General features: G+C 46.2%; 1 protein-coding gene across 5 annotated transcripts in view; it reads right to left on the bottom strand.

The window, feature by feature from the left end:
- LOC118080620 (hyaluronidase-4-like) overlaps positions 1-18,263 on the bottom strand; it is a 28,985-nt gene extending 10,722 nt beyond the window's left edge. For 2 of the 5 annotated variants that reach the window (XM_060271511.1, XM_060271513.1), the window contains exon 1: positions 18,163-18,241. In XM_060271511.1, coding sequence (XP_060127494.1) covers positions 18,163-18,197 — 35 coding nt within the window. In that variant the 5' untranslated portion in view covers positions 18,198-18,241. Of the gene's footprint in view, positions 1-2,633; positions 4,157-18,162 lie in introns of those variants that run through there. The other 3 variants (XM_035106116.2, XM_060271512.1, XM_035106118.2) reach the window with 3 other exon arrangements.
- Positions 18,264-22,275: the final 4,012 nt, after the last annotated feature.

Below are 22,275 nucleotides of genomic sequence, written 5' to 3'. Positions count from 1 at the left end.
TTAAAACATTTTATTTGCAGCTGTATAGCTGAGTCCCAAGTCTCATCTGGAGTTGATGGGAATTGAATCGGAGACCTCCAGCACAGAAAGCAGGTGTTCCACCACTGAGCCGTGGCCCCTTCTCTGTGTGCAGTTACAAGAGCAGCCAGAAGGACTTGCTCCCAGTGTAAGAGAAGTGGTGCCCATGGGAACACTTTTCTGGGGCTAACATCAGCCTGGGGGAGAGGAAGAACCTGCACTGGGATCACAGAACTGTAGATGGTGGTCATGGATAGAGCTCACCCTGCTGCAATCCTGGTGAGTCCCCCACACCAGCTGTTTTAAGGTTTTGCACAAACATGCACTTTCAAGTGAGAGTTTCAGCATCATGTGTCCTTCCATCTAGAGGGGAAAGTTCTCATGCCAATCATTGTTAATTATAAAATTGCTATTCTACAGAACATGCCTAGGGCTGTGCCAAAACCATTGTTGCAGGAGTCTACAGTGAAGTCTGGTCTGTACCAACTCTCCCCTTTCAAACAAATTAATGAGAAAATTTATTGTGAGAAAAATAAGAGGCCTTGTGATGGAATGGCAGTTGTGTTACTGGTGCCATAGCAGCAAACCAGTCTTTTTGTGCTAATGTAACTTCCTGGGCCAAGTTACAGGTAGGTAGTAGCCGTGTTGGTCTGGCGTAGTCGAAACAAAATAAAAAAAATCCTTCCAGTAGCACCTTAGAGACCAACTAAGTTTGTCATTGGTATGAGCTTTCGTGTGCATGCACACTTCTTCTTTTATTTTGTTCCTGGGCCAAGTTTACAATTACAACACAAACCTACAGGTTGTCATAATAATTGCTCTGCCACAATGGCCATTAACTCTTCCTGCCAATTCTGTGTGGGTCCACTGACCCTCAGGGGCCTCGTGTTGAGGCACTTAGTTCTGATGGCTGTTAAGTGGATCCCATACAATGATATATTGGGGGGGGGGGGTTCAGCACCAGTTTCTCTTTAGAGAATGGTAGCATGAATGCTCGGGGGGGGGGGCAGCTATCGATTCTTTAAGCTGTAAATCCAGGTGGAGTTTCTGGAGAGACTATGACAGATATAGAAGACTGCCTCACACATGATCCCATTTTCCATAAAGCTCTTAGCTCATCGGACATTGCCCTCAGCCATCCTTTTAAAAGAATTAATATTGCATTTGTGCCTGAAAATACAAGAGCATCGTGCTGAAAACTACGGTAGGTAACAGTAAGTATTCTCAGGTGTAGAATACAGCAAAAATGTTAACATCTGAACGGTCTGGAAACTTGTGAATAAACTTTGTAAGAAAAAGAAAACCCCTGTGCTAGGGTAGCATCCTGCCTGCCAGATGAGTGCTTTGAAATTGCTTGCTACAGAATAAATTAGGACATGATCCAGCAAAGTTAAGGACTCATGCAACCCCACATGTCAAACAGAGCAGGATCACATTCTGTTCAGCAACTGGTGCGATGCAAAGAATAAAGAAAAAAAGAAGATATATTTGATGCCTTTGAAAACATTTTGCTTTCTTTCAGTTTACTCCTCTCACCATCATCACATTCTATTTATTCTTCACACATTCCCAGCATTTTCAGGGCTTGCAAGAATATAAACAACAAATATTCAATTATCAATGTTTTCAGAGATGCATTGAATCCCATGAAAGTGGGGAGGGGAGGGGCACTTAAGTAATGCTAAGCATCTCCATGTCTGTAAATGAGGGTCCAGTGGAGTTTGTATTTTAATTTCATAATTCTGGTCTCCCTCTGAAGTAAAAGGCAGAGAAATTAACACTACAAAACAAGAATTTACTCAGACCAATGCTACAGTTTGAACATTTAAAACTGCTTTTAAAAATTAGAGCTGTTTACCAAATTCGTGTGTGTGTGTGTCTACACACATACGTATACATAAGAATTGTTCTCTCTCATTCTTATGCATTTCATGGCAAATAAGAGGCTGACTATTTCACCTCAGTCATTTAACAAATGCATTTCAAAGGGAAGGAAGTCACATAAAAATCCAGAAGCTCTACAAACTACAATGATCCATTAAATAAGCAGTAGGAGAGCCACAGAAAGAATGCAATCACCAAGTGAGATATAGATTCTCTTTCCTTGGATGTTCCAACATTAGACAATCGGAGTAGAGGGAAAGTACCAGATACTTTAAAAGCAAGGAAGCAGCAATTTCCCAAAGGCTTCAGATATCCCGGCTGCTTGCATCAGATGCAGAAAGCTTTAGTTCGCCAAGCTCCTTCCCAATGCCTTCTGTGTCTTTATTCCATCAGCCACTTTTACGAAGGAAGAGAAATGGGAACCCACTCTGGTTTTAAAAGGCAGGCTTTCCAGAAGACTGAAGAGCCTGTGGCAAACTTGCATCCCTGCAATTCATGACTTCAACACACACACACACACACACACACACACACACACACACACACACACACCACTCCATGTGAGCGGTTGGATTAAAGATGAGACTCTGCCTGCTGCTAGCTCAGACAGGTGAATTTCCAGCGCAGCCCTAATGCATTTCACCCCTCTTTTCCAAAGAACAATACAAAAACAACTGCTCAGCCAAACAAAACAAAACATGTCGGGAGGGTGGTGTTGGAAGGGCACCTACCTGAAGAGTTTTGCAGCCATGGGACCGAGCCACTCCCTCCACCTCCTCCTGGCTGCCTCGCTGGTCCCTCCAGTGCTGTGTCTCCCTCTTAAGAGTCAGGCTCAGACCTGGAAGATGAGGGCACCTGCTAAGCCAGCTCCCTCCGTGGGTCCCCTCTGGCTAGGACCAAGTCCTTATTTCCTCAGGGTGCCTCAGTTCCTCTCGCCTGCCTGCCAGATGCATTTGCACATCAGTTTTTGTGCTCAGAGACACCCAGGAGGTGGTTCCCTAGACCAAGGGACCAGGAAGGGAGGGGAACTACCTGTGGCCGCTCTCCCCTGCATCTGAAGTGGTACAGCCCATGTCTGTGTGTGCTCTGTGGACGGCTGTGTGTATTGCGAGCACCTCCTCCAGGCTAACCTCGTGCTCGAGTGCGGTGTGTGCTCATTCAGTCACACAGAAAGCTCGCCTGCGCTCGACCCCATAAGAAAGGACGAGCGGCGGCAGCCACTTTTGTCCTGTCTTCACAGCAGCCTCACTGAGCAGAAGGCAGCAGTCTTTACCCTTTGTAGCTCCGTGGTTTTTCTTTGCTCCGATGCATTTTATAACCCCAAAGCAGCTGGGATGTGCGAAGGGTCCCCGCGGGCTGCCCGGAGAGACAGTCGCTCAAAAGTTCCAAACTGAATAGGCAGCGCTTGTTGCCAGTTCGGAACAGGAGTGCTAGGTGGCGTCTTAACTTTGGAGAGAGTTGCAACAGACAGGGGTGGCCCCCAGGGGTGGCCAACTCCCAAGAGACTGCGATCTACTCAAACTGGCAGTGATCTACCCCCTTTTTGAGGGTTCAGGTCAAAGTTGTTGAGCTTTTTTTTTGGAGAGGAGGAAAAGCAGAGTTTCTTAGGCGTGCAGGGCAAACTCTTTGAATTTCTTTGGGGGAGCCAGTGATCTCCCAGTGATCTACCACAGACGTTCAGGGATCTACCAGTAGATCACGATCTACCTGTTGGACATGCCTGGCTTAAGGCATTTGAAGCCTGAAGCAAACTACAAAATCACATACACACACACTCTGCCAGGGAAGAAGGGGTGAGTGGAAATCTACATCAGAAACCACGGAGACAGGAATAAAGATCTGCATTGGGATCTGCTGTTCCTGTGGGTCCTGCCGCCCGAGGCGATTGCTTCACTTTGCCTCATGTGTGCCAGCTCTGGCAACAGGTCTGAGACTTTAAGTCCCAGGATCAGTTAAGATAAGAATTGGAATGTGTGTTTTCTAAGGGAAATCTTTGTCTAGAATTTATAAGCCCAAACAAGCTTACACTGCTCTTCTGCTACTGCACGGCAATGAGATTGTCTTGGAAAGGTGTCAGACAGCCTTTTATAGGTTGCCCCTCCCCTCTCCAGAAGCAGTAGATCATTCATAGGATGGTCGCAAAAGGATGAATACTCTGGAGGTGGATTCTCTCAGAGCTACTGCACATGTTAGGATCATGTAACCAGAGAGGGCCGTCGCCTTCATGCCCTACTTAGAATCATAGAGTTGGAAGAGACCACAAGGGCCATCCAGTCCAACCCCCTGCCAAGCAGGAAACACCATCAAAGCATTCTTGACATATGCCTGTCAAGCCTCTGCTTAAAGACCTCCAAAGAAGGAGACTCCACCACACTCCTTGGTAGCAAATTCCACTGCTGAACAGCTCTTACTGTCAGGAAGTTCCTCCTAATGTTTAGGTGGAATCTTCTTTCTTGTAGCTTGAATCCATTGCTCCCTGTCCGCTTCTCTGGAGCAGCAGAAAACAACCTTTCTTCCCTCTTCTATATGACATCCTTTTATATATCTGAACATGGCTATCATATCACACCTTAACCTTCTCTTCTCCAGACTAAACATACCCAGCTCCCTAAGCCGTTCCTCATAAGGCATCGTTTCCAGGCCTTTGACCATTTTGGTTGCCCTCCTCTGGACACGTTCCAGCTTGTCAGTATCCTTCTTGAACTGTGGTGCCCAGAACTGGACACAGTACTCCAGGTGAGGTCTGACCAGAGCAGAATACAGTGGTACTATTACTTCCCTAGATCTAGACGCTATACTCCTATTGATCCCTACTTGTGGGATCCCTAGTAGTATCTGGTTGGCCACTGTGCAAAATGGGATGCAGGTCTAGATCGATTGTCTGACTTAGCAGGGCTCTGATCAGGTACACCTAAACACAGGTGAAAAGCAAGAAAGGCTACTGAATCTGCTTTAGAAAGCTAAGGTATAGATTTTTAAGTGTTGGCCCTGGTGGGGTGGGGGCGAGGGAGAAGACCCCGCTGCTTCAGGGAGCAAAATGTCCCAGACTGGCACCAAAAACTAATTACAACCCCACTTTCATATTGCTTTCTGACCCTGGGACCTACTTAAATGGAATGTCTTTCCAGAGTTCAGTTTCAAAACTGCCTCCACGCCTTAGCATTTCTATGGTGCAGAGTGGGAATCAAGCCCAAACCTTCCAACGAATTTCAAGTAGGCAACTGAAGCAAAACTGGCAGGAAACAATGACCAGATATTTCACAACTGGCTATCTGGATCAGATAAAGGCCTCCTTAGCCCATTGCCAGTCCCCTGAGGCACTGGGTGCCATCTGATTGGAGGGAAAGAACAGCACAGTATAGAAGAAGAGGAGTGGTCAAGCGGCTCTGCCAGAGATTCCCAGCCCATGTCATGGTGTTATACTCCACCACAACAGAAAGAAAGGTGCAATCCCTCCCCTGCAGTGGTGCCTGTTGGGCAAGAGACTCTGGGGCAGAAATCCAGGGCCTCACTCTGCAGAATGAGTAGCCCCCCCCCCCAAAAAAATAAAGCACACAGAGTGTAGGACTGGCTTAGGACATTCTGAAGTAATACACATTACCATAGCAAAGTAATACAAAAAATACAATGCATAAAAAACCTCAGTGAGAACAACAGCTATTTTATATTGTTTTCATTGGTGTCTTTTATGTATTGCACCTTTATTGTATATTTCTTTGGGGCTAAAAGGTGGTTTATCAATACACCGTGCCATACTATTTACAGAGGGGGTGAGTGGAAGACAATAGAGTCCAGAGTCTGAAGTTACCTAACTGCTCTGCTGCCTCTCGTCAAGGCGTAACAGTGTCATCCCTTCTCAAAAAGCAACCCAAAGCATGAATGAATGCATTATGACAGCATTTTAGTCTACCTTGCTTCACCTGGTGGCTACACACAGGAATTGGTGAAACAAACACCGCCAGGCTGAGAGAAAGATTGACTCACCAAATAGTTGAGCATAAGCATGCTTCTCTAAACCTCCTTAAAATATTGGGTATCCCCCACCCCCTTTCCCCCATCAGTTTAATATTCTCTTGTTACACAGGTTGTTACACAGATCAGTGTGAGTTTCCAGAATGGCTGATTTTTCTACAAGCTGTCATGTTGGCACAAGGAAGGATAGCCCATATCCCAGCTAGTGATCAGGGCCAGCCCATGACATTTTGCTGCCTGAGGTGAAGCAACAAATGGAAACCCCTCCCCACTGGTCAAGGTTCACATCACCAAAGAGGGGCCAAGTTATTTTGGCACCTGAGGCAGAGAATCCCACAAGTGCCTCTCAATCTCCTTGGCAGTAAAAATGCAGTCCTAATAAATTAAATAGCTGACAATTTGCTGCCTTTTCCGGACACAACCCAAATCAGCTGCTCGAGGCCACTGCTTTCCTCTGCCTAATGGTAGGGCCAGCCCCATTAGGCATCAGTATTTGTGCGCCGTTTCAGTGAAAATGCAAAAGGGCGAGTTCCTTATATTTAAACAGTGAATGTGTGCCTATTCTCCCAAAGCATGCATATATACTTGGCAAATCCTTGTGTGGCGGTCGTTTGGTGTATGCATGCAATTGTTCAAATTTACTCTTTAATTAAAAACCCAAGCTTGCAACTCCAGCAGATGTAGGAAAAACAGGAAGTGGTCTGTTCTGGAACGGCAAGCAACAAAACAAAGGGAGCGTGACAAAAGTGTGTGGGTGCAGACCCAGGCAACAACACTTTGGCAATGTGTCCTGCTCAGTTTGCTAGTCCCAAAGGATATCTAGCATATGAGAGAATTGGGAAAACCTAACCCAAATGGCTTCTTGGTCATTCTGATCAGAAAACAGGGAGTCATGCTCTACTGAAGAATCACAAGAGGAGGCTTCCTCAAACCCGGCCCTCCAGATGTTTTTGGCCTACAACTCCCATGATCCCTAGCTAGCAGGACCAGCGGTCAGGGATGATGGGAATTGTAGTCTCAAAACATCTGGAGGGCCAAGGTTGAAGAAGCCTGCACAAGAGATTGCAACATGGTGAATCAAGAGAGTTATTAAAATGAGTGCACAAGGACAGAAAAATCTGCACTTTGGACCAGCTCTTTTCCTGAACCGTATTAAGAAATTTAGGGCCAAGACCAGGCATCCCCAAACTGCGGCCCTCCAGATGTTTTGGCCTACAACTCCCATGATCCCTAGCTAACAGGACCAGTGGTCAGGGATAATGGGAATTGTAGTCCAAAACATCTGGAGGGCCGCAGTTTGGGGATGCCTGGCCAAGACTAACACAGAAACAGTTAGGTTGGTGAGGTTGATTGGTTTAAACCAGCTAACTAATACTAACAAGTTAGAAGATTCACTACAGATGTATGGGGAGGCACACTTTAAGTTGCCAATTCTACATATGATAAGGCTCCTGTATCTGTTAACAGTTGTGTACAAAGGAGAACTTTGACAGGTGTAATTTCTCTTACCATAACTATGGCAGAAAAGCCAGGCCTGCTATAAAACTCCCTCCCATGCAACAATTAAATGGCACAGAACCCCTGTCAACATCTGTCAACATTTTACATTCCTGTTGTCTTCCTGTACTTCTCGCAGTTATCAGTGCAGATGGCTTGACTGTCACAAGTACTGGCAAGCGACAGGCAGACACCTGGAGGCTAGCAAATGTTGCTGCCAAGCCCAAAGTCTTTCATTTCACCAGACAGTTTCCCCTGGTCCTCAGCTGTTGAGCTAAAGGGCTGGCGATGATTTGGCTCTGCTGGGAAGGTGCTCATTCCAAAGTTTTGCCTCCGAAAGCAGCAGCTCTTGAATATGCCGAGTTAAATGAGAATCCCCATGAACCGTTGGGAATTGCAATTTCCCGAAGCATATAGAGTCCCATCCCACCTGCTGTGGTTCGTTTCACAATCCAGCAAGATCGAAACGGTAGCTATTCGGTTTTTTCCCTCGGGTACCCGATTTGCTCGTGGTTCTCGTGAAGCAGAACAGACTTCAAAACATTTCCGACAGCGGAAGATGCGGGAGTGGGGGAGAGAAGGTGTGTGCGGTACAAGTTCAGCAGAGGCAGTTTGAAGCCTCAAGAATCCAAGACCTACTCCAGGGCTGCTGCTGCTTTCCCTCCAATGGAATCCAAAAGGGGGGAGGAAATAGCACCACTATCCCCTTTTAAAAACACAATGGAAAATTCCACCTGCTATACAAACAGTATGATTAATTTAGATAATGGGTTATGATAATATTTAGTGTTTATGTTACATTTTGGAGCAGTCTAAACACTTCACGTAAATTTGCTCTATTCTTCCAATCTACCTGTAAGGTGGGACCCAGGTGGCACTGTGGGTTAAACCACAGAGTCTAGGACTTGCTGATCAGAAAGTCGGTGGTTCGAATCCCTGCGACGGGGTGAGTTCCACCGGGAAGGTAAACGGCGTTTCCGTGCGCTGCTCTGGTTCGCCAGAAGCAGCTTTGTCATGCTGGCCACATGATCCGGAAGCTGTCTGCAGACAAACGCTGGCTCTCTTGGCCTATAGAGCGAGATGAGCGCCACAACCCCAGAGTCGGACACGACTGGACCTGATGGTCAGGGGCCCCTTTACCTTTACCTTTACCTGTAAGGTAGGTTTGCAGCATCCCTGTATTCTGGATCATGTTTTCCCCAAGGCTTGGCACATCATTAGCAGTCGTAGTGCAATTTGAATCAGGGAGCTTAGATTTAACTCAGTATGCTTAGCTTTACAAAGAGCAGGCGAAAGGGCCAGAGTTCAGGGCCAGAGGCACATGTATTGGATGCTGAATGTCCCAGGTTCACTCCATTGACAAGTCTCAGGCAGGAAGGCTAGAAAAGAAGTTCAATTACAGCCCTGGTTCTACCTGGTGGGTAGAACATAGATTGGGATTGACTGGGTGGTTCGCAGTAGGATTGGCAAGTAAGAATGTAAGAAGGATTCTGTTGGATCAGACCAAAGGCCCATCTAGGCCACCCTTCGGTTCTCATAGCAACCCACCCAGATACAAAAAGCCCGCACAGCAGGTCATGAATGCAATAGGCCCCTCTCCCACTCTCGTTCCCAATTATTCAGAGGCATAAATAGGCAGTGATAATGGGAGCCAATATCTAACCACCGTAACTTGTACTGCGTATTAGATTAACCCTCCATGAATTTGTTTCAAACCAAGTTGCTGGCCATCACTACATCTTGTGGTAGCGAATTCAAGGAGGGCGTCAAGGGCTTCTGTTGCCGGATGGTTTCACAACAGCAAGAACAAAACGGCTTCTTCTCCCCCACCCCACTCCCACTCCCCAATTAGGTTGCTGACATCAGATTTGGGGTGGAGGGGCAGGAGTGGATTTTTGTGTGAATTTGTGCGCTCGCCTCTGCTCTTAAGGCCACATTTCGTGCCTGAACATATGTTCAGAAACATTCTGCTCCTTAATTCCAAGTGCAAGTCATGTCACTCCCCCCTCCCCTTTTCCTCAATACACTGCTTTGCACCCAATTAGTGGACCTCAGGGCTTTGGCCGATGGACCAACCGTCTGACAGTATAAGACGATTTCTTACGTTTCACCAGCTCTCAGTGATAAAAACTGCCTTAACTGAATCCTTGACATCCCAAAGGAGTCCCAGGCAAATGCACTCAACTATATTTGATCCAAAACTATTCCTCGTTTAAATCTGCCCAGATGTGCATTCGTTATTTATTAATAGCTTCATCAGAACAAAAGCAATTCCCTTTGATTAACTTGGCACACATATAATGTGTTCTTCAGCGGCAGGAATACCCCCTACAGCTTTTTCACTAACATGTACCAAGCGGAGAGGAGCTGGTGCTTGATAGATTTTCGCACTGACGTGCAGGTTACCACTTGAAAACTGTAACGTTAACATTTGTCCCATACCCAGCGCTGGCTGGCAGCTGAGCAATTCCTCCTCATTCAGGTACCCACCATCTTGAACTATCGTTTCAGTAAAGCCAAAGGAGGTTCTAGCCCGATGCTTCTAAGATATAGTTGCAAAATGAAACTCAAGCTGATTGTCTCTGGCAACGGTTGGCTAGCAAATTTCAAAAGGCAACAATTATATGCAGTTGTTCCAGCTGGGCTCTTGATGAGTTGGGGGACATCTCTGGAAATCAGAAAGTATGTGGTGATCAAAAGAAGCAGTAACAGCCAGCTTCTGGAAAATAAGAAAAAGTGATGGCTCTTTGTCAGCTTTTCCACAGCCATTTTCCTTTGCCGTTGGAACATGGGTTACAGGTGTGATAGTTCTATTTAGCTATTCCTAAAACTTGGTGACCCTGTATTGCGGTTTGCATTCAAGATTGCATAATATGGCTCAAATTACCTTATCATTACTTAATTGCACAATGGGATATGCAAAGTTTAATTAATCCTTATTGGGAGGAAGGAAAGGAGATTTTAATTCAATTTTTGATAGAATATACAATATCAGGGATAGTTCCTTTCCCCCAGATTAATTAATTGTGCAGAGAACAATTGGATCCTGTGAATCTGGCATTAGCTAGGTAGAACATGAGACTCTTCATCTCAAGGTCATAGGTTCAAGCCCCACGTTGGGAAAAAGATTTCTGCATTGCAGGGGGTTGGACTAGATGACCCTCATGGTCCCTTCCAATTCTGTGATTCTGTGAGTATATACCAGAAGAATGTCTCAGTTAAGACTCTTACACACACAGGTTGGGAAACAAGGGAAGTGAATAGAACATAGCAAGAACTCCCATCATTAGACCCTGCTGATGAAGCCTCAGGAGTACAGCGAAAAACATTCCTGTTTAGACAAGCCTACCCAGATGCTTAGAAATGCTGGTGTGAATTTTGATCTGCTTTAACTGCTTTAACTTTTAACTTCTTGTATGTTTTAATGTACTGGGGGGGATCCTGATTTTGTGGTTTTATATTTTTGTAAACCACTTTGAGGTTTGTTGGTTTGTTTTACAGTCAAGCGGTGTATACATTTCATGGAATTAAAAAAAAATTTTTTTAAATGAAGGGGGGGAATCAAGACTAGTCTTCCTTGTTTTGCAGGCTCTGCTATAGCAAAATAGGAGCAACAGGTGTTCTCTTCAGGAAGGAAAAGAGCACAGCTCCCATAGATTGGAGATTCCTGACAAATAAAAATACCAAAGGGAAGGATTACAGGGCTTTCTTGTGGCTAGTAACTCTTAAAAGAGGCCACCCTGGAGAGCAAAGTCATGCAAAGCAGATCTGAAGAATGGAATAATTTCCTCCAAATAGATTGCAACCAAGGACATCTCCACGACCTTTGTGTGCCTGACAATTCCCTTTGTGATACAGAATGCTAGCTAATAGATGTCTAGAAATGCAGCTGCCTGGGGAATCACTGTCACACAATTGCAGGGAGAGATTATAAAAACAACTTGAGGTTTGCTCAGGTTGAGGGTTCTTCCTTTCTCAGCTGGCCTTCTTCAGATGCACAGAGGGAGGGAGGGAGGGAGGGAGTCCATAACTTTGTGTACTTAAGTAAATGAAATTGAAGTGGGTGAAATTTTCAGACACAATAGCCCCTTCCAGTGTGTGTAAAGTATGCCAAATGACAAGTATTTCTGGGGGTTCTTATGCTGAGCACCTTAATAAAATTTGCTTTTCTTTAAAAAAAGGAACCGTAGAGCTGGAAGGGACGCTGAGGATCATATAGTCCAGGCATCCCCAAACTGCGGCCCTCCAGATGTTTTGGCCTACAACTCCCATGATCCCTAGCTAACAGTGGTCGGGGAAGATGGGAATTGTAGTCCAAAGCAAACATCTGGAGGACTGAAGTTTGGGGGTGCCTGATCTAGTCCAACCCCTGTAGTGCAGAAATATGCATCTGTCTCATTTTGGGGGGGGTCAAACTTGCAATATTGGTATTATCAGCATCACATCAATACTTTTTTGGGGGGGCAGAATTTGATGGAGTTTTCAGGCATCATAGACCCTTCAAAGGTGGTGAATAACTGTCATGGTTTTCCTGCAAGGCTGGCGTTTGCAGTTTTGAGGTTGGTAAAAGAAGGAGTGCTCTGGTCCATGGGGTCACGAAGAGTCGGACACGACTAAATGACTAAACAAACAAACAAACAAACAAGGAGTATGGTAATCGATTCTCCCTGTTTGTTATGAGGAAAACCAGTCTGAAAACAGCAGACATGACAAAGGAGCCCTAGATCAGTGTTTCCCAACCAGTGTGCCTCCAGATGTTTTGGGACTACAACTCCCATCATTCCTGACCACTGGTCTTGCTAGCTAGGGATGATGGGAGTTGTAGTCCCAAAACATCTGGAGGCACACTGGTTGGGAAACACTGCCCTAGATAAGAAACCTGCCAAATTTCAGGTCCAGGGAGAACCTTTAAACATTAAAGGGTGGCATTCACTAATAATGCTGGCCACATGACCTGGAAGCTATACGCCGGCTCCCTCGGCCAATAATGCAAGATGAGCGCGCAACCCCAGAGTCGGTCACGACTGGACCTAATGGTCAGGGGTCCCTTTACCTTTACCTTTTAAGGGACCCAGGTGGCGCTGTGGTTAAACCACTGAGCCTAGGGCTTGCTGATCAGAAGGTCAGCGGTTCGAATCCCTGTGACGGGGTGAGCTCCCGTTGCTTGGTCCCAGCTCCTGCCAACCTAGCAGTTCGAAAGCACGTCAAAGTGCAAGTAGATAAATAGGAACCGCTACAGCGGGAAGGTAAACGGCGTTTCCATGTGCTGCTCTGGTTTGCCAGACGCGGCTTTGTCATGCTGGCCACATGACCTGGAAGCTGTACGCCGGCTCCCTCGGCCAATAATGCGAGATGAGCGCGCAACCCCAGAGTCAGTCACGACTGGACCTAATGGTCAGGGGTCCCTTTACCTTTACCTTTTACCCCTCCCATCTGGCTGGGGTTCCCAGAATATTAAAAACACAATAAAACATCAAACATTAAAAACTTCACTAAACAGGGCTGCCTTCAGATGCTGTGAAAGCTGATGGTGTGGCTGGGATTCACTGCCAGCTCAGGCAGACCCTGAATGGTGCTCTGCTGCTTGCTTCCGCTCTAGTATTGCCAGCCTCAGAGTGAGAGTGAACCTACATCTGTTGACTATCAATCTAACATGGCTTCATTGTGGGTGGACAGTGGATACCCTGGTATAAAATTATTTTGAAATGGCCCAGAGAATAAGTAAACAATATCAGAATCCCAAAGCTTTCTATGTGCAATTTTCAAAGGAGAGAGAGAGAGAGATGTGTTTATCCTTTACTACACAAGGTTCTCTGCAAAGCCTTTCCTCCTGCCTACCAGCCACCATCCCTGATGTATCAAAAGATACACCAACAAGCATTGACTAAACATAACTGGTAGAGTACTAGCAGCCCTTAGATGGGCAGACTTGAGACTTCATGGCATCCATGACAACCATAGGGCCCTCTCATTTGTTACCGGCCCAATACGTAGAGGAGAATGCAATCCTCCATTTTGTCTTTGCCTCAAGGTGTGTGAGAGAGGATCTGCACATAGTGCGAGCCGAAATAAGTCTGCTGTCAGGGTCAGACCATTTCCTATTGAGGTTTTGTCACATGTTGGCAGCTCCTCCCTGCAGAAATGGGATAACCATCCACATCAAAGATTCATGGGATCCAATAGATTCTCTCTCTCTCTCTCTCTCTCTCTCTCTCTCTCTCACACACACACACACACACACACACACACACAGAGAGAGAGAGAGAGAGAGACTACACCTGCTATTCACAATGAGAGGAAACATACTCACTATTTATTTTGTAAAACCAACTGTAAAAGGGTGAGCTATGTAGCATGTCTAGTTTGGCTCTAATTTATCTTTGAAAGGCAAAATTAGTAGAAAGTGTAAAGTTTCACCCTAATCCACAAACAAGCCCAAGCTAGCCTGTTTTTCTCCTTGTCCTTAACCAATAGAGTCAAGCTGCAATCCTAACCATATGCTTACTAGGAACTTAGTCCCTCTGAACTCAGTACAACCTCCTGCTGAGTATACAGGTTTAAGACTGGCCTAGCCAGCCCCGAGAACCTGTTGTGAATTGATGGGGGAAAAGCAGCCCAAGGCTTTGCCAAACACTTGAGTTGACTAACAACTGTAGGTGAAAATGTGGATTCGTGCGAAGGAGCGCATGCAGAACTCCCTAGTTGCCAGTGAACTTTTCCATCACAACTAGGTTCTAGTGAAGCATACTGCATATAAAGAGCACCTAGAAGAGGAAGCTTTGTTTCCTGCATCCAATTCAAAATTTCCCATTAAGAAAAATGGCGACATTTCAGTTGGCTAGCACCATCAACAAGGAATTAATGGGCTGCGTTTATACTGTACAGCAGCTCCTCCTTTTCTTTCTTCCTCCTCTTTTGGCTCAGTTGCAGAGGCAGCCATCCACAGGAGACCACGATAATGAACCCCATTCTCTGAACTGTTTTGACATCTCTAATTGCACTGCAAGGCACTTTTGACATGCATGGAAGTAAACAAACCATAAAAGGCAGTATAGAATCCGTTGAACATTAAAGGATCCTGGCAAAGGACAGAACGGGGAGGCAACTCTGAGCAGATATGACAACAGCAGATTTCAGTTGGATTTCAGGTCAAATTGGTTTCAGTCTGGAATAGCTGCCTAGCATTCATTTGCTGTAGATTTCCACCCGTGTAGGCAAAGATTACAATGCTGCTACACTCAGTTTAGTTTTGCCCTTGGTAGCAGCTGACACTAATCTCCAAATAATATTCTCCAGCTTGAGGCAGTACTGCTAACTGATGTTCCCCTTAAATATCAAGCTCTCCTAAGCATGCCTACTCTCCAGAAAATGAATCCATGCAGATATATTTAGGTTATGCATCAGGAAAGAGCACTCACTCTGGATTAGCAAACTGACATCATAATTTCATGTTCATATCTAAACAAATCCTGCAATGATTTAAGCAGCTGGATTCATAAGCTCAAATGTTGAAACACTCAGCTCAAGCAGCCTGCCTTGCTGTTATCTAGCAGTTTCCAGGTCTGGGTCTCATCTGGCAGATGGCCGATTACAAAACATTTTTCAGCAGAAGCTCAAAAGGTACCAGGTTTTTCCTTGAGCATATCCCCAAATACCAATTTATTAACTCGGGTTGTAAATATTTTTTATCATTTCAGGCTTCTTTTAAAACATAAACAATGATGTGTTCATTACTCACAGAACAGAACAGGTACAGCAATTTGTGGGAGACAAATCTAACAGTCAGCTTGTTTCCTCTCTTAAACCAATACAAGAAACGTAACAGATGCACACCCAGATTGTAAGCATCTTCTCATTCATGATAAAATTGCTCGCATTAACCTGGCTTAGCAAGGTTGTTAAAGGACTATAACATTATATATACTGTATATTGTAAAATACCTGTGAATGCTTGCATTCCTGCACTAAGGAGTATTTATGGATCAAAAGAGCAGTTAAGGCTCAAAGTACACATGGCAGCAATAGATTCATGTGTTTAAAACATGGATTTCCCCCAATCACAGTTGATATGGTGAGAGGAAGAAAAGGGAGCATGTTTGCAGGGCCGCTTCTACAGCTGAGGTTAACTTGCCCCAAACTGAGGAGGGGTATCAGAGAAGGTAGGGCTTGCTGATCAGAAGGTCGGCGGTTCGAATCCGTGCGACGGGGTGAGCTCCTGCCAACCTAGCAGTTCAAAAGCACATCAAAGTGCAAGTAGATACCGTAAATAGGTACCGCTCCAAGCAGGAAGGTAAACGCCGTTTCCATGCACTGCTCTGGTTCGCCAGGAGCGGCTTTGTCATGCTGGCCACACGACCTGGAAGCTGTATGCCGGCTTCCTCGGCCAATAACGCGAGATGAGTGCCGCAACCCTAGAGTTGGTCACGACTGGACCTAATGGTCAGGGGTCCCTTTACCTTTATCAGAGTAAAAGGGGTCTGTACATTACCTGCTGCCATCACATGTAGTTTAATACTTAGACGATGGCCGCAAATACGGCCAGTGTGGTGTCATGGCCAGAGTGTCAGACTAGGAACTCGGCAACTGGGATTTGAATCCCCCCTCAGCCATGAAGCTCACATGCGGCGCCAGCCTCTGTCTGCAGTTTGGCTAGAAATTCGGGTGAATTCTGAGGACAAAACCACCTTTCTCCTTTAACACCCTGGAGAGCTGCTGCCAGTTGACAATAATGCACTAAAATGGAAACAGGCCTCAATTTGGCAGGGTCATTTCTGTACATAACCATCTGCATTCATAACCGCTGCAGTTATATTCACCATTTTCAGTTGATTATAGTATACTACCAGGAAATGTTACTAGCGGTAGCAATAAATACCGAAGATTGGAGAGAATGCTTTTTTAGCCAGTAACACTTGTGTTTCAGCCCATTTCCCAAAGAGCTAGAGAGAATGTTGGCAGGTTTGCTTATGTTGATAGGAAGGTTTTTTGATCATAATGAGAGAAGTCAGACAAGCAAGTTCATATCCAACACAAACTGACTTTAGCTATCACCCTGCCTGAGAGATCAAGTGGAACTTTTGTCTAAGCTGGTCCAGCACACTCCATGAACTCCACAGTGCATAATCCTTAGTGCACATCTGTGCACATAAGAACCTTGTGCTTAGAGCTGTAGCATTTTTCAGGCAGCTCCTAGTGACTTCCAGGCCAGCTGCATGAGCTCAAGATACCTGTGGATGTCACATGTCGATCAGCTTTGGGCATTTCACTGAGAAAGGCACTCTCTCTGTACATGGTGTGTTGGGGCAGACAAACCGTTCCACTCAATGCCCTGCACTCAGTGATGGCAAAAGCCACCACAAATCGTTCAGCTGATGTCATCCACAGCATCTTCTACACAGCAAGCTCCACACAGCTGCTGCAAACCCTTTGTAAACTGCAAATAAGAATCTGATTGGCAGATCAACTGCAGTCCTGGAGGTTGCATAATGAAGGAAAAGATATGTTGGGTTTTTAGGCAGGTTCCCCCCCCCCTTGAGTATTTGCTCACATATGTGGCAATCTCCACAGAAGTATTTTAAGAGAGGACATTTGAACAAGGAGAGCATGTAAGGATTGGCACAGAAGGAACTTTGGAGAGGGAAATGGGTACAGTATCACGTATCCAAGTTTCCCCCAAGGTATCTGTGCTCAAGGCACATGAGGTCACTACTTTGCTGAAGCTAAGGAGGTCTGGTCTGCTCAATGCCCGGATGAGAGAAAGTGCCTGCAAACCCCATCTTAGAATCACCAAATTGCAGAGTTGGAAGGGACCTCAAGGGCCATCTTTGTTTGACTGAATCAGAATATTATTGAGTAGGCTTGGTCATTTTGCCAACAGGTACAACATGTTGCATAGGCGCTCACAGGCAACCAGTACATGTTTGAAATTCATCTAGCATACAAAGCCTATCCAACAGCTTTAGGGTGTCTTCACTAAAGCAAGGCTTAAACACACACACACACACACACACCAAGGTTCAGGTGCTTTGCTCAGGGGAACCATCAATATTCAGAAGACATGGGGTGAAATTTTCTCTATAGAATGCCAAGCTCTCCAACTATCAAGCACAGATAATTAAATAAACACCTAGGGTGGAGTTGCTGGGCAGGGCAGCGACTCAACAGGTTGCTGCGATGCCCTCCCCGCCTTGATTTTGCCAGTTGATTCCAGGCGCAAACGGGGGTGGGGGTGGGTGGGCTTCATTCGTGTCTCCGTCTCTCTCTCTCCCGCCCCTCACCCCAGCCCCTTTCAGCAAGGTAATCTCACTCGCCGCGATCTTGAGAGGCGATAAGCGAGTTGCTGCTGCGCTCGGGTCAAGAGATGCAAATGTCAAAGGGCGCGGCGCTAGCGGATCTACACACCTGGATCTACACACCAGGAAGGGAACGACCCGGGGAGCGGGGAGAAGGGGCTCCTTGGAAGAAGCAGCCCCGGAGAAGGAAGGAAGGAAGTGGAAATGCAGGCGGAGGAAGAGGAAGAGGTCTCCAAAAAGTTGACCCACCACGAAGCAACGGCCGAAGCCCACCGAGACCCATTTCAACAGGTAGAAAAGCAACCCCCTGGATTTGAACTCAGCTCCCAAGAGGATGCTGGTATTTGTATTGCCCGAAGTCTTTGCAAACAAAGGAGTCACTGAGAAACTCGAGAGAGGAAGGGAGCGGGGCCGGGGAGGTTTCCGCTCCCAACAGATAGGAAGAAGAAAGGACCGGCTTGGGCTTCCCAACCCAGCAGACGCCGCGATGCAAACGTACCTTTGTCTCGTCCTCATCTCTCCCAGTCCAGGCATCCAGGGCTGGACCGCTGCCTGACGCCGCCTGAGTCCCGCCGGATCCCCCGGCGCCGCTTACCTGGGGGAGGAGGGCAAAGGACCGCCCCTCACCTGCTGGCCCCTCCCACCCACCACCGGCCCCGCCTACCGCCTCACCTGGCCGCGAACTCTGGCCGCTCACGCCCGGGAGTCGTCAGAAGTTGGTGTTTCTGGGAGCAGCTCAGCGATGTCTTCACCTGTGACTCATCTCTGAGTAAGCAGGAAAAGGCTCGTGAGCTCGAGGGTGGGACATGGGGAAGAAGATAAAGGGGGAAATAAGGTGGCAATTGCAGGTGCCTCAATGGCTTTTGCCCGGGGTGTGGTTGCTTCCTAAAACAAATGGGGCTGCCTGCCAGGAAAGTTGTGCTTTGAAAGCTTCAAAACTGAACTTTCACAGGTGACCTCAGGCCTCAGGTCCACAGATCTGACTGGTATTATCCCAGCTGATCCTGGGAAGAGCGAGAAAATACAGGCATGCCCCACCCCGCCCACATCTGGCATGATAAGAAACTGCTCTGTAGCCAACTAACCAGGAATCAAAGCAGCAACACTACAGCCATGACACAAGGATGCAGAAGCAGTCCACGGTGTTGTGACAATCTGGGCATCCCAACACACCCAACTGATGCCACAGGGTCTTGTGGCTCCAGCAGCCACCGTGACTCATTGCATGGTACGGATCTGGGAAACAGAAGAAGTTCAGCCCCACCAGGGGAATTGGGGGGGGGGGCGGCAACACTTACCTTTTGCTTTCCTGGGGGGAAAGGTCAACTCTGGGGTAAAAGAGATGGAGTCCCTGAGACTCGGGTCCGCATTGCAGACACTGCCAAACGGCTTACTGGCCATTCAGCCACAGCAACCAGTAGCAGTTTCACCCACCATAGGGCATTCGTCACCCTCCTAAGACACCAGGAGAACAGAAGAGGCAGCAGGAATTCTAGCTTGATGGAGTGAGCAACCTGTGTTTTACATGAATCCAGGGAACAACCCCATAATAGAAGATGGGGTGGGGAACCTCACACACCAAGGGACACCTGAACCAATGTGAAGCATCAGAAAGAACATGAATGAAAGCAGTTGTTGAATCATAGCTCAGTGACAGAGTGTAAGCTTTTCATTCACAAGGTCCTAGGTTCAACCCATAGCATATCCAATGAAGAGAAGCAGCACTGGGAAAGACTCCCTTCCCGAGCCTGCAGGAAGCAGCCGCCAGTTACAGTAGAGGGATGATACTGGGCTAATATTAGAGCAGTTCAAAGGCTCCTGCAAGGACTTTTGTTTCAGCTGCTCAAAATGAAAAGTATAAATGGTAGAGATTCCTAAATATTGTGATTCTGCAGCGCCACCTGCTGACGTGTCATGTCACAGCCCTTTATAAATCATGGAACATTTTGTTATTTTATATCAGGGTCAGTTACTCTCATGGAAGCTGTGAGAAGTATTTTATCCTCACAATGGACCCTGGGAGGTGGCTTATGTTGAGTGGTAGTTACTTGCCCAAGCCACCTGCTCTGCCTCAACAGCTGAGCAGAAATTTGAACCTTAGTTTCCCCCACATCTCAGCACTTCAGCCACTGTGCCACTCTGCTTTTATAAGGCTGTAATGAACCTTAGGCCTCTCTGCATATCAGGAGTGTGGAAACAGAAGCTTAGGAATGTGCTCTGCCTTTTCCCACTTTACACAGGCTGGCTGCAGGAAACTCTGGTGTAGCCATGGCAACACAATTGCTATGCAAATTATTAAGATTTCCTCAGCCATGAGTAAAAGGGCAATTGTGCTTCTCCATAGTTTACTAAAATGACTGTTTCTGATAATCCCGTGTTTTGCAAGAAAATGTTTCTTTTCTCTTTGTAGAGACAAAGAAAGGCAAAGAAATGCAAGGACAGCGTACCTTGTTATTGGTTTTTCACAAGGGCTGACCACAGGGAGGTTTAGACCTTCATTTTAAGGAGTTTCTCCAAAGCGCTTATGCCTCGGGAATTTGGACAACCCTTCCCTTAGGTAAAGGTAAAGGGACCCCTGACCGTTAGGTCCAGTCACGGATGACTCTGGGGTTGCGGTGCTCATCTCGCTTTACTGGCCGAGGGAGCCGGCGTACAGCTTCCGGGTCATGTGGCCAGCATGACTAAGCCACTTTTGGTGAACCAGAGCAGCGCATGGAAATACCCACCGGAGCGGTACCTATTTATCTACTTGTACTTTGACGTGCTTCCAAACTGCTAGGTGGGCAGGAACAGGGACCAAGCAACAGGAGCTCACCCCGTCATGGGGATTTGAACCGCCGACCTTCCGATCAGCAAGCCCTTGGGCTCTGTGGTTTAACCCACAGCACCACCCAAAGCACTTATGCCTCAGGAATTTGGACAACCCTTCCCTTAAGCACTTAGTATTTCCCTTGTTGAGAATTAATAATATAATAATAATAATAATAATTTATTATTTATACCCCGCCCATCTGGCCGGGTTCCCCCAGCCACTCTGGGCGGCTTCCAAAAAAAAAACAGAAATTCTAAAATACAGAAATCCATCAAACATTAAAAGCTTCCCTAAACAGGGCTGCCTTGAGATGCCTTCTAAAGGTCTGGTAATTGTTCTCTTTGACCTCTAGTGGGAGGGCATTCCACAGGGTGGGTGCCACTACCGAGAAGGCCCTCTGCCTGGTTCCCTGTAACTTGGCTTCTCGTAATGAGGGAACCGCCAGAAGGCCCTCGGAGCTGGACCTCAGTGTCCGGGCAGAACGATGGGGGTGGAGACGCTCCTTCAGGTATACCGGACCGAGGCCGTTTAGGGCTTTAAAGGTCAACACCAACACTTTGAATTGTGCTCGGAAACGTACTGGGAGCCAATGTAGGTCTTTTAGGTCTAATAGACAATTTAGGAAGAAATAACTAACAGGCTGCTTTGTGGAACAGTTTACTCCAGTCTCTATTGTTTTATAAGCAATTAGCAGCCTTATACCCAGCATTGCTTAGGTATTCTAAGAAACAAACAGAATCAGTGCAGTTTAGAAAGTTTCAGCCCACTATCCTGGTTCACAATAGTGTCCAATTGTACCCAAACATAGATGAAAACATGCTTCTTGAGTTCTGAAACTATTACACAGAATCTGGTTATGATATCTTAAGAAGTGTCCAAATGTATAAAGAACAGGAAAAAATGACTTTCTGAATAGTCTTGCTTTCCTTTTCATCCCTCTGATGAAAGGACTGCAGCCAGGTGACTTGTAGTCAAAAGACAGCTGTTTTTGTTCTGCTGCAGCCCATTGGAACTAGTAGGGTGCAAGGCAAAGAAACTAACAGTAGGTGGAGCCAGAGTCATTGAGAGGCAGAGCCAACTAATTCTACCGTACCTTTGTCCCATCATCTTCCTTGCTGAGTTCTACAAGGACAGGACTACTGAGATTAAGGAGAATGAGAAAGCTCACAGCCAGTGCCCCCCCCCATGGGTTTTGAGTAAGAAGACTGGCAGGTGAGAATGGCAAAGGGCAGACTGAGGTTGCTGGGGCAGTGTCCTGTTCACCTTAAATGCATGCCAAATGATGGAACATGTATGCCAAATAAAGTGGTGCCCTTGTGTGTGGAAATGGCTTGATGTGTTGGGAAAAGGCTGCAAAAGTGCGCTAGTCTGGTTGTTACGCTGCGGTTCATTTTTTTCTAATATATTTTGTTGGGATATTTGCTCAATGTGCAAGACAGAGAAGAACATCGTCAGTTCTTGGTTGTTGTTTTTTAAAAAACAACATTCTGTAGAAATTGTATGCGATACGCATGATGCTTGTGCTTTTAAGTTTTGTGAACTTTAAAAAATATTTTTTTTATTTTGGCAAAAGCTGTGAAAAAAAGAGGAAGCAAATTTTGGTGGTGGTTTTGTTTGTTTTTGTCATTTTTGTCATTGGTTATATGAACGTGTGTGTATATGTTGTAAATAAACTCAATATTTTTTAAAAAAAATAATAAAAAGAAAAGAAAAGAAGAAGCAAAACAGAAGAGTGATTTCTTGATAAATCAAGCTATCTCAATGACCACTAGGGGGCATTTTCATTTATGAAATGGAGCA

The sequence above is a fragment of the Zootoca vivipara genome, chromosome 2 (genome assembly GCF_963506605.1).
Source record: "Zootoca vivipara chromosome 2, rZooViv1.1, whole genome shotgun sequence".
NCBI classification, from domain to species: domain Eukaryota; kingdom Metazoa; phylum Chordata; class Lepidosauria; order Squamata; family Lacertidae; genus Zootoca; species Zootoca vivipara.
Note: the sequence above shows the minus strand (reverse complement) of the source record. Positions and strands in the feature narration are given on the sequence as shown.